This window comes from Hetaerina americana, unplaced genomic scaffold (assembly GCF_022747635.1).
Source record: "Hetaerina americana unplaced genomic scaffold, ioHetAmer1.1.p SCAF_5, whole genome shotgun sequence".
Classification (NCBI taxonomy): Eukaryota; Metazoa; Arthropoda; class Insecta; order Odonata; family Calopterygidae; genus Hetaerina; species Hetaerina americana.
Genome location: NW_027287095.1, coordinates 15,362,197 through 15,375,344, shown reverse-complemented (window position 1 = coordinate 15,375,344; position 13,148 = coordinate 15,362,197). Strand labels below are relative to the sequence as shown.

The following is a 13,148-nucleotide window of genomic DNA, read 5'->3' as shown; positions in this document are numbered from 1 at the left end:
ACACAACATGTCTAAACATTGGTGGATGCAGTAGTCCAGGGCTAGAGCTTTGGACTTTTCACAATTTGGCCGCAGTATTAGAATTACCATATTTCCTGGCCCATTAGACACTTATGAATTTTCATCTTGGAATTCACAAAAACTTCTTGGATCAGATTGATAAGGGTCATAGTAGTTTATTGTTAACACTTTATATGAAGAAAATAGAATTCTTACATTAAAAAATCAGCTATAACTATAAAACAATCAACTATATAAACATTTATTCATCATAGAATCACATATTTGTGCTGGAATATAGATAGGTCTGCAATGGAGCTCATCCTCTTATGTGGCATGTACTTCACGGGGGGGGGGGGGGGGTCTACCAACCCTATCCCCACCAGCCAGCCTGCTGCGATCAGGTGTTGGAGGTATCAAGAAAGGGCCCCCAAGAGGTATCCTAAGCCTAGATGCAGGTAAGTGCAGGCCGGCACTCCCTGCCACTCAAAGGGAAAATGATGGAGAAGTAGTTGGCAGTTGAGTTCCTCATGTGCTTTGACAGTTGGTATTGTCTGCATCCTTTTCCTCACCAAGGAGGGATCTGGGCGGGTCTGGCTGTTAGTGAGGAGGACACCAGTTTATTCCAGGATCGGAGAGGCTGAGATTATCCAGACTGATGCTGTCCCTGGTTGGAGAGCATATTTCAGACCACACAGCCAGCAGTCAAGACTATGGCTCTCTTAAGGAATCCACACAAAAAGAGTTGGTTTGAAAAAACTCAGCGTTGAAAATGGTGATTGTGTGAATGCTATCTCTCTCCCAAGGTGATTTTACTGACTGGAGATTCATGTTGTAACTTCAACATGAAGCTGGTCTAGCAGTCTACTATATACATGGCTCAGAGGTGGGCCAGGGAAGAGGATTAGTATTACCTGCTGGTATTGTCCACTTAACTATATTTGTTTTGGAACTTATTCCAAGGACAGAGAGTTTGTTGAAGGAATTTACAGAATAATGTGCATTTAAAGGAAGCAGAGGTTGCAGCATGAGGATACGAAGTAGTACTTTAAGGTACAGCTCACCTCATACTAAACCCCCACAGCATATGAAACTCAAACATTGTGGTGGAGGGAGTGGTTCCTTGGGCCATTTGTGATTTCCAAGAAAAATCACACAGCTTAAAGTGTATTGTGTCCAGAGGCATTACCAAGACTTCAATCTGGGTTCTCTGGTCAACACCCAAATGCTTTACCCATTGGATTACCATGTTTCATTCTGTGTATTATACCTGTACATATGAAGTCACAGAGAAAAAGGAAAGGGCAGGTGGCATAGCAAAGAAGAATAGAGGTCAATATAGGTACCCCATGCCCCTTGCAATCACAAAGGTGTCACCAAACACATAGGCACCAGAATAGAGCTTTCAACAAGTCATTTGCTACCCGATGGCTCCCCCTGTGCTTCCATTCCCACACCATCCCCCACTTCACTCAGTAACACTGCCGACCTCTCACCAATGCGGTATGGCGATCTCTCTTCAATGCCTGAAAAATAAAGTTAACACTGTGACAAGAGCGCACACAATCACCAGATTGGAGTTTGAGCAAGAAGGGGAGTTCAGGGTGGAGGCGGGCAAACACCACATGGAACACTGTAAGAGCTGCAGACCGCCAGCCATCTTTGATGGATAACAATAAAACTATGCCATCCTTCAACTGTGCCAATGGAGCAGAAAGCTCATCTTCTGCTTTTTATAATGTAGATAAATATACTGCAGAATCCCCATTATGTGCCCAAAGTGAAACCAGATGTGTCGTTAGAAGACTAGGATGACAAGTTAATCCAAAAATATTTTCAAAAGGGCTATGAGGTTCAGGATGTAAAATTAATAAAATATTTATCATTATGCACTTTTATCTTTATTATTATGAAAGAAAGAAACATTAATTTGAACAAACGAATTGAAATACATGATAGAGCAATGTACTAAACCCAATAAAATGTTAGGTTATTTAGCGGGCCAAAAAACTGCTACTACATCATGACCATAGCTCATTTTGAGGGAGCACCCATGCTTTCAGGAAGATACTGGCTTTTGTTTTTAGACCAATTTAACTATTGAGCTGAAATTAAGCAGAATATCCCATTCTTTACGTTAAGTGTACGTGTTGTATTCCCCAAACTCCTGATTGAAGAAGAACCCATGCCAATGCATGAAGTTCTTCTGTAAAGTAAAAATACTAAAGGTAAATACTAATTACAAAGGGAGGGAGAACCTTTTGTAACATGTGCAAAACTACGACAGTGTGGCACATTGTGCACTCTCCCTGTCAATTTACATCATCCCTCAATCCATATGATATGGTAGCAGGGCTGATGTGGAATTGTTCAATAGTGATGAAAACAGACTTGAAAAGAATGCACTGCATCAAAAGTAGTTGGAATAAAATGTAATAAATGGAAAAATGTAGACGTGTTCTCATTATCAAAGTCAACCACATCAATATCTATTGTTCTGCTGTTGACCGAGAGGTCAGTGTTCATGGGAATGCGGTTCAAGGCACATTTTTAATTTCTTAAAACAAAATTTGTGATACAAGTGATTTTATGATGATACTGATATAACAAATAAAACAATAATTTTGCTGAAAGTGGTTTATCAGATGTATGGATATAGAATTGATCCTGTGTCACAAGTGTCATGATATCAACAGAGAAATGTTTGAAATAGGCACATCTTTTGACTTCTGCATTCTTACTTTCAGAATGAGCTTCAAATGTGTTTTTATAAATTATCCACAAAAGACAGTAAGGAAAATTAAAGCAACAGGTAGTACAATTAGTCCTGGAATCTTGAAAATGCCAGGAATCCAATCAAAATACGAACAATATAGTTGGTTGCACAAAAAATTGCTTTGTGAAGTTTCTACATCCAAACATTCAATACATAGCAAATAAATAGCTGGAAATTGAGACCCTATTAAAGGAAGAGAGGCCAGATTTTCTTTGAATAACCAAGCATGGCCTAAAAAGTACAGGATGCTGTTTAGGAAAGCAAAAAATGACCATGTCAGAAAAATTATTTCAGATTCTACCAATCAAACAAAAGCCATATGGTCCGTCATAAATTATGAAAATCCCAATAAAATATCAGAGCCTAGAAAAAATAAAAATGTTTCTCAATAACAATTGATGGAAAACAAATCAGAGATCCTCAAAACATGGCAAACACATTCAATACTTCATAGATATCATTGGTGAAACTGCAGCACAGAAAAATGTACTAAATGATAGAATAGAAAAAGTAATGAGTGCAAGTGAATCAATTCAACTAAATCCCACCACAGAAAATTAAAGAAGTGTAATCAAGAAACTAAAGGACGAAAAATCCAGTGGGCATGATGGCATATCAAATACCTTATAAAATTTTGTCAGGAATGTTTCAGTTTACCTATTACAAATATAGGTAATGAATCGTTTCTCACTGGGCAGTTTCCTGAAGAATTAAAAATCAAAGTTATTCCACTACATAAAAAGGGAGCCAAAGATTGACTGGATGATAACAGGCCAATCTCACTAATTCAACGCATTTCAAAAATACTTGAAAAATTGATCGAAGAAAGACTATTAACATTCCTCATTAAAGATAGCTATTTTTTCTCAGTCACAGCATGGTTTCACAAACACTAAAAGTGTAGAAACTGCATGCACTGATTCTGTGACTAAAATTGCCCAAGCTTTAAATGATAAAAAGCATGCTATAGGAGTAAATATGAATCTACCAAAATCCTTTAATTCTGTAAAATCTAGAATTATTTTGACTAAACAAGGACATTATGGTATCAGGGGAGTAGCTCATCTCTGGCTTACAACGGTTTTTTGGAAAACAGGAAACAGTACGTAGAAACTGTCGGAAAAAATAGTGTTACCCACAGATCAACAATGAAAACTCTAAAATATGGTGTTCCACAAGGTCCTGTATTAGGGCCTTTACTTTTCCGGGTGTATGTGAACGACATTGAAAAAGCCATAATCTCTCCAGAGAATAATAGCATGGTGCTCTATGCAGATGACATAAGTCTAATAGCAGGTCATACTAAATCATTTCAATTTGATATTGATATTTAATGCTATGGTGAATTCAGTCACTCAATGGCTGCATGACAATAATGTACAACTAAATTAAAGAAAAACCAGTTTACTTGGTATTTAGTAATAAAGACGTTCAGTCAAATATTTCTGTAGAAATAGGAAACCAATTATTTCTCGGTTGAAAAATACCAATTTAATCGGTTTAGAAATAGAAAAGTTAAGCTGGGGGTTCCAAATGGAAAAATGTACTAAAATATTATGCTCAGCCATATCCCCCTCAACAAATCTTGCTAACTATTGTAATGCAGAAGTACTAATCCCAGTATACCATGGTGTATTTGAGTTCATAGCTCGATAGGGCATCTGCTGGAGGAGTTCAGCACATGGAAACGTCACTAGAATACTCACCCTTCAAAAATGAACATTAAGGGTTATATTGAAACCAAATGCAAGAAAATCCTGCAGACGGTATTTCAAATGTCACAAAATCATGATCATTCCCTGCAAGTATATGTATAATGTGCTTCTGCATGCCTGCACCAAAACCCCTTCTCTGGTCAGAAAAAGAGATGTTCACAAGTATGACACCAGGGGTAAAGATAATCTTTATAATGGCCATTGCTGAGTAATAGTACTACGAAAAACCCCAGAAGTTTCAGGAAAACTGTTCCTTAATTGACTCCCTGAAGAGCTAAAAACCAATATTTCCCCAAGAATCTAAATTCAAAAAAATTTTAAGTCTTCTTTGTAAATAATATTTTTTATAGTGACCACGAATAAATAGGAAGAGGCAATGCAGGGAAATCTGTTTTTTAAGTCTTTAATACCAATTATTATGCTTTTCAAATCCATCCATTATGTGTATGAATTTGTATATATGTAAATCTAATGTACCTGTAAATTTGATTGAATCTTCAATGAACCCCAAATAATTACGTACTGTTCTGTGGTGAATAAATCTATCTATCTCAATAAGTGCCAATAATTGTTTCCCTATTGTCTTCCTCAATAGTGTTTATTTAGTGACACCATGATTTTAATGGCCACCCTTATCCAGCGCCAGATGCCTTTGCAGCCACCTCACTGAGGAACAGATGCTGCTTTGACTACCTTTCATCTGACTCCTACCCTTTGACCTATCTGACAATGGGTGACCCTACGAGGAGCAAATGTCATTGATTCCACCAATACAGCTCTAGGGGTCATCAGAATGCACAAACCCTTCCACCACGTCAAGGTTGTAGTTCCTGTGGAGAGTCAGTATCAACCCAATCTGCCGAATAAAAGATTCATCAGTGACATTTGATGGAGAAAAGCAATGCACTCACCAGCTGATGTACGGTCAAACCTTCCAAGGGAGCACACGGACAGAACTGCAGATTGCTCACTCATTTGTGCCTCAAGCCTCCTAAGCATGGATGCAATCATCAAGCACCGTTGCATAACCCTCTGTCTGTTTTTTTGGTTCTCTTCTTCAGTCTTTGAAACACCACCCTCACGGAATGCAATTTTATGAGCAGCTCTACATTCAGCTATGCCTGAAAGGGGAATGCAACATGGTTAAAAGGAGGAGATAGGAGGTTGGAAAGAGGTCAAAGGGATTCTTTGGTATAACGTAGTACAGTATAATAATACACAGGATTGTAGCGTTCAAGTGGCTATATGAAGTTTGATTAGGACTCAAAACAAAACAGACAACAACCTATACCTAACACATTGTGTACAGTATGTGGAATTAGCTTCACTCCTTGTACTGAGCCAGTGCTGATGGATTCTGTTTCTGCAAAATAAAGTCAGCTTCCTGAAAATACTTGATTCATGGCGAGAGAAAAGTTAAGCCACAAAATGTTCTATAGTATGCAGTGACAATCGAAAGCCACCAAATCCCTGCAAAAGCCTAGGATCACTGGCGAAGGAACGCTGCTAGTAATGCTCCATTTGCACTACTTCTTTCAAACCAAGTAGTTTATGGAGGCTGTCTACATTGGAGTGCAGGATAATAGTGGTGACTGACAACTTGCCCGCTACAATGACTGAAAGAAGTGAACCTATATTCTCCACACAGCATCTGTTTGCATGTTCACCTCCATATGAGTTTCTTTTGCATCAAGCTATGCTTTGACCTCCAATAGTGATTAACACTGAAGAAGCAAAAGTAAAATTTGTACAAGGAGTGAAAAATGTTTAATTGCTACTTAGTCATAGAAAAGTGGTACAAACTGAAAATTCTCAGGTCTGCTTGCAAAAATTGTGAGTGAACACACAACCTACACCATTAGCCACATTGGAATGTACTCCATTTGATTCTTGAATAATTATACTATCATAGAATATTTCTGAAATGGAAATATTGATTCAGTTCTTAAAATATCCAATTGCATGAGCTTCTACTAATTAATTACGCTGAGTAGAAACATGAGTCAGGCAATACAAACTTTACCAATCAAAACTCATTTGCATTACATTTCAGTAAGTTCACAACGTTAAAAGTTGACATGTAATATGCAGACTAATTTCTGATACGTAAATGATTTGAAAACATTTGCATCGAAATAGAGAAATAAGAAGGGATTTCTGTAATGTAAGAAATATACACTAATGAAGCATACTTAAGAGAGCTCCTATACTTAGTCATGACCCCATACCTGTAGGTAAGGGTAATGCGTGCCCTAACAGAATGAATATTTCGTGCTGAAAGAAAACTATTGTTGGCTAAAATCCTCTTGCTTTTCATTTACTAAAAATAATAGCTGGCCCATCAAAATCTGTGGCAGAGTGAATTAATAAAAATTTAAATCAACAATAATCAGGGTAACATCCTCTTTCCCTAAACTGGCAATTGCTTGCAAAGCTTGAAAAAACTGATGAAAGTACTTCTTCATTAGGCAATCTCTCAAATTGACAATGTTTGACGGTAATTTGAAAAGTTCTCGCAATGGAATAGAAATAAATGACGTAACTCAGTGACACTTTTTTCATTTTTCAATGCAGTCTCCCTGTTAAATATTGCACTTGGTCCAGTAATGTTCCAATGTCTTGATCCCATCTCAAAAATGGGATTCCTTCAGGCCTGCACAATAGCCATCTACTTCGGCTGTTAGTTCTTTGTGTGAAGACAATTTCGGTCCAACAAGAAAAATTTAGAGCTTGGGAAAGATATGGAAATCTGATGGAGCCAAATCAGGCAAATAAGGAGGGTATGGCAACAATTCGTATCTTAGTTCACGTATTTTTGCCATGGAAACGATACTTGTGTACGGGCGTGCATTGTCTTGATGAAAGATGACTTTCTTCCTTGCCAAACCTGGCCTTTTTTGATGTATCTTTTGCTACATTTGGTCCAGGAGGTTAGCATAGCATTGTCCGATAATTGTTCAACCAGTGGAAAGATAATCTAGCAGTATAATCCCTTTCGCATCCCAAAAAACTGAAACCATCACCTTTCCAGCCAGCCATATTGCCTTGGCTTTCTTTGGTGGTGGTGAATCAACATGTTTCTACTGCTTGGACTGCTGTTTTGTCTCTGGGGTATAGTAGTAAACCCAAGTTTTATCTGTGGTCACTAACTAGCAAAGAAAATTCGTTCGTTGTTCTCAAACCGAGTCAAACATTGTTCGAAATTTCCATTTTGATGCTTTTGTGATCCTGCGTCAAGATTTGCGGCACCCATTTTAAAATTAATTTTCTCATAACCGATTCCATTGTTAAAATGAAATATACTCATTCAGATGACATTCCTACAGCTTCAGCGATTTCTTGCACTTTCAGTCGGCTATCCTCCATGACCACTTCATGCACTTTTGCAATTATTTCTGGGGTAGTGGCACATTTTGGCCAACCACTACCCAGATCATTCTAAGCTGTCCCAGCCAAACTTTAACTTGTTTGTCCACTTGGCAACACTTGAATATAAAGGAGCAGAGTCCCCCAAATTGTTCTGAAAGTCAGCAGGAATTTCCTTTGCTTTCATACCTTTCTTTATTTAGTATTTAATCACTGATCGAATCTCAGTTTTTTGCTCTCCAAAATTACTAGTCGGGAACAAGAACAGAGAGGCATCCAAGCTACAGATCTCTTCCCTGGGCACTGACGAATGACGTGTTTACGCACAAAGGATTACCTATTACTATGCAGGAAACTCGTTTCCCAAGCACTGACATCTGGTAGTGATTCCGAGAACCTTTCAAATTACCCTCGTATCACAGTAAGTATTGAGGTCTTACTCATCAAATGCCACCCATAATGGACACCCATGTGACATTTCTCCAGAATGATTCCAACATTAAACAAACATTTTGAAACCTGCCAAAATTGTGTGATATGTCTATCACTTACTAGAAAACAATATCAACAAAAGAAACTAATGAAGTTCTCTTGAAGCAATTAACATAAAAACAAAGATTTCAATAACTTCATTGACAAATTCATTAATACTCATCTACATAAATACTCCGGGAAACATCAAAAAGGTGGATATGAAGGGTATTTAAAGGGTTAGGAAATGAGGAAAAAAATCCATTAAAAAGGATGAGACACCTGTGCCCATCACATAGAACACTCAACTTTTATTAACCTACAGAAGTGCGATTTAAGAGCAATTTTTCACTGTTCAACGAAAACTATGATATATTTGATTCACTAAACCATTAATCTAGCTCCAATTGAAAAGAATGGGATATCCAGTGAAAAAGTAGTGAAACCTATACATCCGCACCAATGAGGAATCATGCATGTGCCGTAGCATAATCCATGGGTGAATCAATCTGTGCAGTGATGTGTGAGAGGGAGTAGGTTCAATGTGCCTCACCAAATTCCAAGTCGCTGATGAGAATGCTTTGTCTCTTAAGGAAGTCCGACCCCTCATGGCGTAGCACACTCAGTGTTCTTTGTGCCCTTGAGATGATCCTGGCGACCAGTGGATCTTCACTATCCTCTCTTCCTTTGCTCCTTCTTCTCATGCTCACTATCAACGTCCGTATCTCTTCAAGGGACACCTGGGGGAAACGGAGACAAGATCACCACTGCTACATTTGTCCATGATTTGACTTTGGTCTCCACTTCAGCGATGCAGCTCTTATTTGTGAAACTGCTAATCCACGTAAAAGTTAGTTTGATGAGCAAGTAAGTAGGGCTCACCAAATAATAAGCCCTATTTGGCATGTGTGAGATTCAGACATTGGGGTAGCCGGCTCCTTCCACTCACATTGTAATCAAGTCATATCCCAGGAAGATACGGCACCCAAAAACACAAAATACTTGTATGAGCCCCAGGGTACACAGAGGCTTCACCCAGAATTGAAATTGGGCCCTCCAGTGGGTAGCCCAGTCCTCAACCCAATGCATGGACCAACCATACATACATGTATGTTACGAATGACAATTAAATATGCTCAGATTACAAGCCCTCCACGATTCTCCAAACAAATCATTGTTGCTACACTTAACAGCTGCCTAGCCATGACTTTTTAAGTCCAGGAATATTTTCCAATTGCATAATAATGTCAAAAGCAAGAATGATTACTACTGGGCCACGCCACAGACAAACATTAGGCAGGATTATCAAATAAAATAAACAAAGGTATTATTTAATAATATAGGGACATTGTAGTCCAGTAGGTAGAGATTGGACTGCTGACCAGAGGGCCTGGATTTGATTCCCAGGCACGCACCTCTGGCACCCTCAGCTTCACCCGAGTTGCATGATTTTTTGTGTACTAGATCTTTTTGGAAGACCATAGGTGGCACAGGGAAAGGAACTGGCCTCCTTTTATTACCCTGCTAATGCCTGAACTTCACATACTGCATAAGGCTTAGTGCTCTAAGAGCTGTACCCTCACCTCTCAAGCTGTCCTTTGGATTGGTAACCATGGTTTTGATATTTAATTTATTTCCTCATGTTATTTCATAATGGTAAAATATAAATAAAATATGTCACACAATACAAAAATATATACATACCGGTACATATATGTGAGAAATGGTTATATTTAAGTTACTGCTGGTTGATTCCTTGATGAAAAAATTAATTTAGATCATAAAAAAATTCTTGATTAAAAAAGATTTCCATCTATTTATGTAAACATTAGACATGAATTGGTATATTTAGTGCTGGCTGGTGAATGATTATAAATTATGATGCCAGCATAAAGGGGTCCTTTTTGAAATAAAGAAGTAGGATGCTATATCAAATAAACCTTCTTTCTTTGTCTTGTGGTATAATCATGGATACTCTAATTTCTTTTAAATAGAAACATGTTTTCAGGAACACACACACATAATAAACATACAAACATTTTACAGGTAATATTTTAAGATTTGTAAGTGCATAGTGGTTTCAGTCTCAATTCAACTATGAAAAAGACAGGCATAAAACAGTCCAAGAGAAATACCAGACACTGCCAGCGGCCAAGTGTCTGGAATTGAAGAGTTCTGGATGGAGATACTACACCTAATATTGAGTGAAGGAACATTGTTTTCACAAAATATTTGGTAATCGTAAAAACAATACAGGTTTTGGTCACATTGTGCTATCATAAGGCTTTTGATTCAACCCCCCCAAATTTATTAATCCTTGATAATAAAAATTCTTTCAACAACGATTTTCCTTCCTACACTTGCAGTCTGGAAGAATCCCAAAAGGAGGTGCTCAGCACCGTAACATCTTCATCATCAGTATTTCAATCTTAAGATTGATTCACTCCACAGTCCTCCCTACTCCTTCCCTATTCCCTGTTGATTCCCTTTCCCATCCTTCCTGATAGCTACTCTTTTATTATGCCCTTGGAGCTTGTCCCCAAGTCTTTCCTTTGCAGGATCTTCCCTTCAATGTTATCCTTTGTCATGTTTTCAACTAATCCATTGTGCCTCAACAAGTGTACGATCCATCTATAGTTCTTTTCTGTGGAGTACTCTCCATACAATCTTTTCCTATTCTGCTCTTCTATATACTTCCTCATCCCTCTCTTATTCAAATTGATGGAAAACTCCTATAACCATAATAAGTTAGCACCATTCATCCTGCAAAGAAAACTAAATTTATTGTGATGGTTTCTGGGAAAAGAAATTCCACAGTAGTGACCAATTACAACCTCTCAAAAAGAATACCCTTCTGCAGTAGCTTGCACAAATCTTACTTCCTTGCCAGTGACCAACTAGACACACACAATCAACCCAAGTGGGATCCTTCACAGGCTTAAAGGGACTTCGATAAGGATACCTGGGTTTATGAATACATGCACACTATCCGTGACTGCTAATGGGAATCAAGTCTGCACCAGGGACACCCACAGAGCTGACACACTCCCAAGCACTCAGGAAAACACTAACTCAACACATTCAAAAAGGACCTAACTACTGGGAGAATATTACTCAAATTGAACAACATCAAGATAAAACAACAAACAGGAAAATATGAGGGTGTGCATCGGATATGCGTATTTCGGCCACTAAGTGGCCCTCCTCAGCGAACTGAAGGAAAATAGGCACTTGCAACAGAATGTTGTAAGTGTAATTTCTTTTCCCACAAACCATCACAACAAATTTAGTTTTCTTTGTGGGATGAGTGGTGCTAACTTATTATGGCTATAGGACTTTTCCATTAATTTGTTATTCCATGAGGTCGTAGAGCTTAAGTTTCATAGATCCCTCTCTTTGTCAAATTCACTCAACCTTATAATATGACATATACTATTCTTTTCAATTAACACTTTCAAATGCCCGGCTCCAGGAAGATTATCATCGTTGCCACTACAGTGCCAAGGATGAATTTTGAATGGAGACCATTTCTCCCTTCTCTGGCCTTCAATACTCACCCGACAGAAGGCCACAGGGTCCACGATGCCATCCAGAAGGAACTGCAGCTCTCCAACCTCTTGCCTCCAGTGTGCCGACAGGAACCGCAGGTGGGAGGCCTTGGGCTCACTTGATGGATTCAGGTAGAGTGACACAGCTGTGGGCACCAACTCTGGCTCCAGGGACTCGAGACTGGCAAGACAACTTCGCAGACCTAGGATCCCTATGGTGGTCAAAGATATTAGCAGTGCACAGCCGCACAGATCCATGCTTCATGGAGAAGGCATTGAGGGGGGAGGGGGGATGCATGCATCTAAGAATACTCATACATAAGCACTTAAGCTAGAAGATGGGGAAATGAAAGAAGGGAGGAAAAACTTTCCCTTTCTGGAGAGTAGGCAAGAGGAGAGCTTCAGGCATGACATTCAAGAATCTTTCTCTTAGAGCTACCTTCGTCTGAGTGGTAAAGGCGGCGACTATCAAAATATGAAGTACATCAATAATGAAAATCTTTTCCTTTTTGTAAATGGAAAAGTAAGGACCTAGTATCTGAGGCTGCTGAACAATACTACCAGATGGCCCTTACTTATATTTGTGGAATTAACTGAAGTGGAGGCACTCCAAAGACTTGGCTGCATTGAGTTTCAGAGAGAACCTATTTAATGGATTATGTGAGGGAAGAGATATCTCATTCAAAAATTAAATTATTCCCAATCACCTAATTATAAATGCCGTGAACCAAATAAGCATTAAAAGAATCTGCAAATCACTCATTCTCCTTGGAATCAAATATCACAAGGATTCAGCAGTCATAATTCAAAATAAAACATACATACACGTACATAATTATGTATGCCCTCTAAGTGAATATCCAGTTACTAATCAATTTATTAAAAGTACAATATATTTATTTTCATATTCATATAAATAAAATCCTCAGTTATCTCTAATTAACCCTTAGAAAAGGCACAAAAGATGGTTCCAACTGACATCAAATTGAAAAGCAATAAAAATATCCATATTTCCTGGCCCATAAGATGCGCTTTAATTAATCCGAAATGAGGTCTAAAACAGCATATTCTTATGAGACCAGCAATCAGCAAACATAGGCCTTGGATACAGGTGTTATAACTCTGACCTATAAGCTCCAGCCGATTCACTGGAAAAATACTTACTACTAAGTATTTTTCCTAGCATTAGGCATAGAAAATGGTTGTCTTTATTAAAAATGTTGATAATAACACTGTTCTTAGTTTTAATATTTCATTGAAAGTACTTCCCTA

At 38.3% G+C, this 13,148-nt stretch overlaps 1 protein-coding gene across 1 annotated transcript in view; it reads right to left on the bottom strand.

The window, feature by feature from the left end:
• Positions 1 to 109: 109 nt before the first annotated feature.
• Positions 110 to 13,148, bottom strand: part of LOC139693924 (serendipity locus protein alpha-like) — a 29,777-nt gene continuing 16,738 nt past the window's right edge. The window contains exons 8-11 of the mRNA XM_071592260.1: positions 11,886 to 12,088; positions 8,882 to 9,068; positions 5,403 to 5,612; positions 110 to 1,526 (exon numbers count right to left, since the gene is read on the bottom strand). Coding sequence (XP_071448361.1) covers positions 1,414 to 1,526; positions 5,403 to 5,612; positions 8,882 to 9,068; positions 11,886 to 12,088 — 713 coding nt within the window. The 3' untranslated portion in view covers positions 110 to 1,413. The remainder of the gene's footprint in view (positions 1,527 to 5,402; positions 5,613 to 8,881; positions 9,069 to 11,885; positions 12,089 to 13,148) is intronic.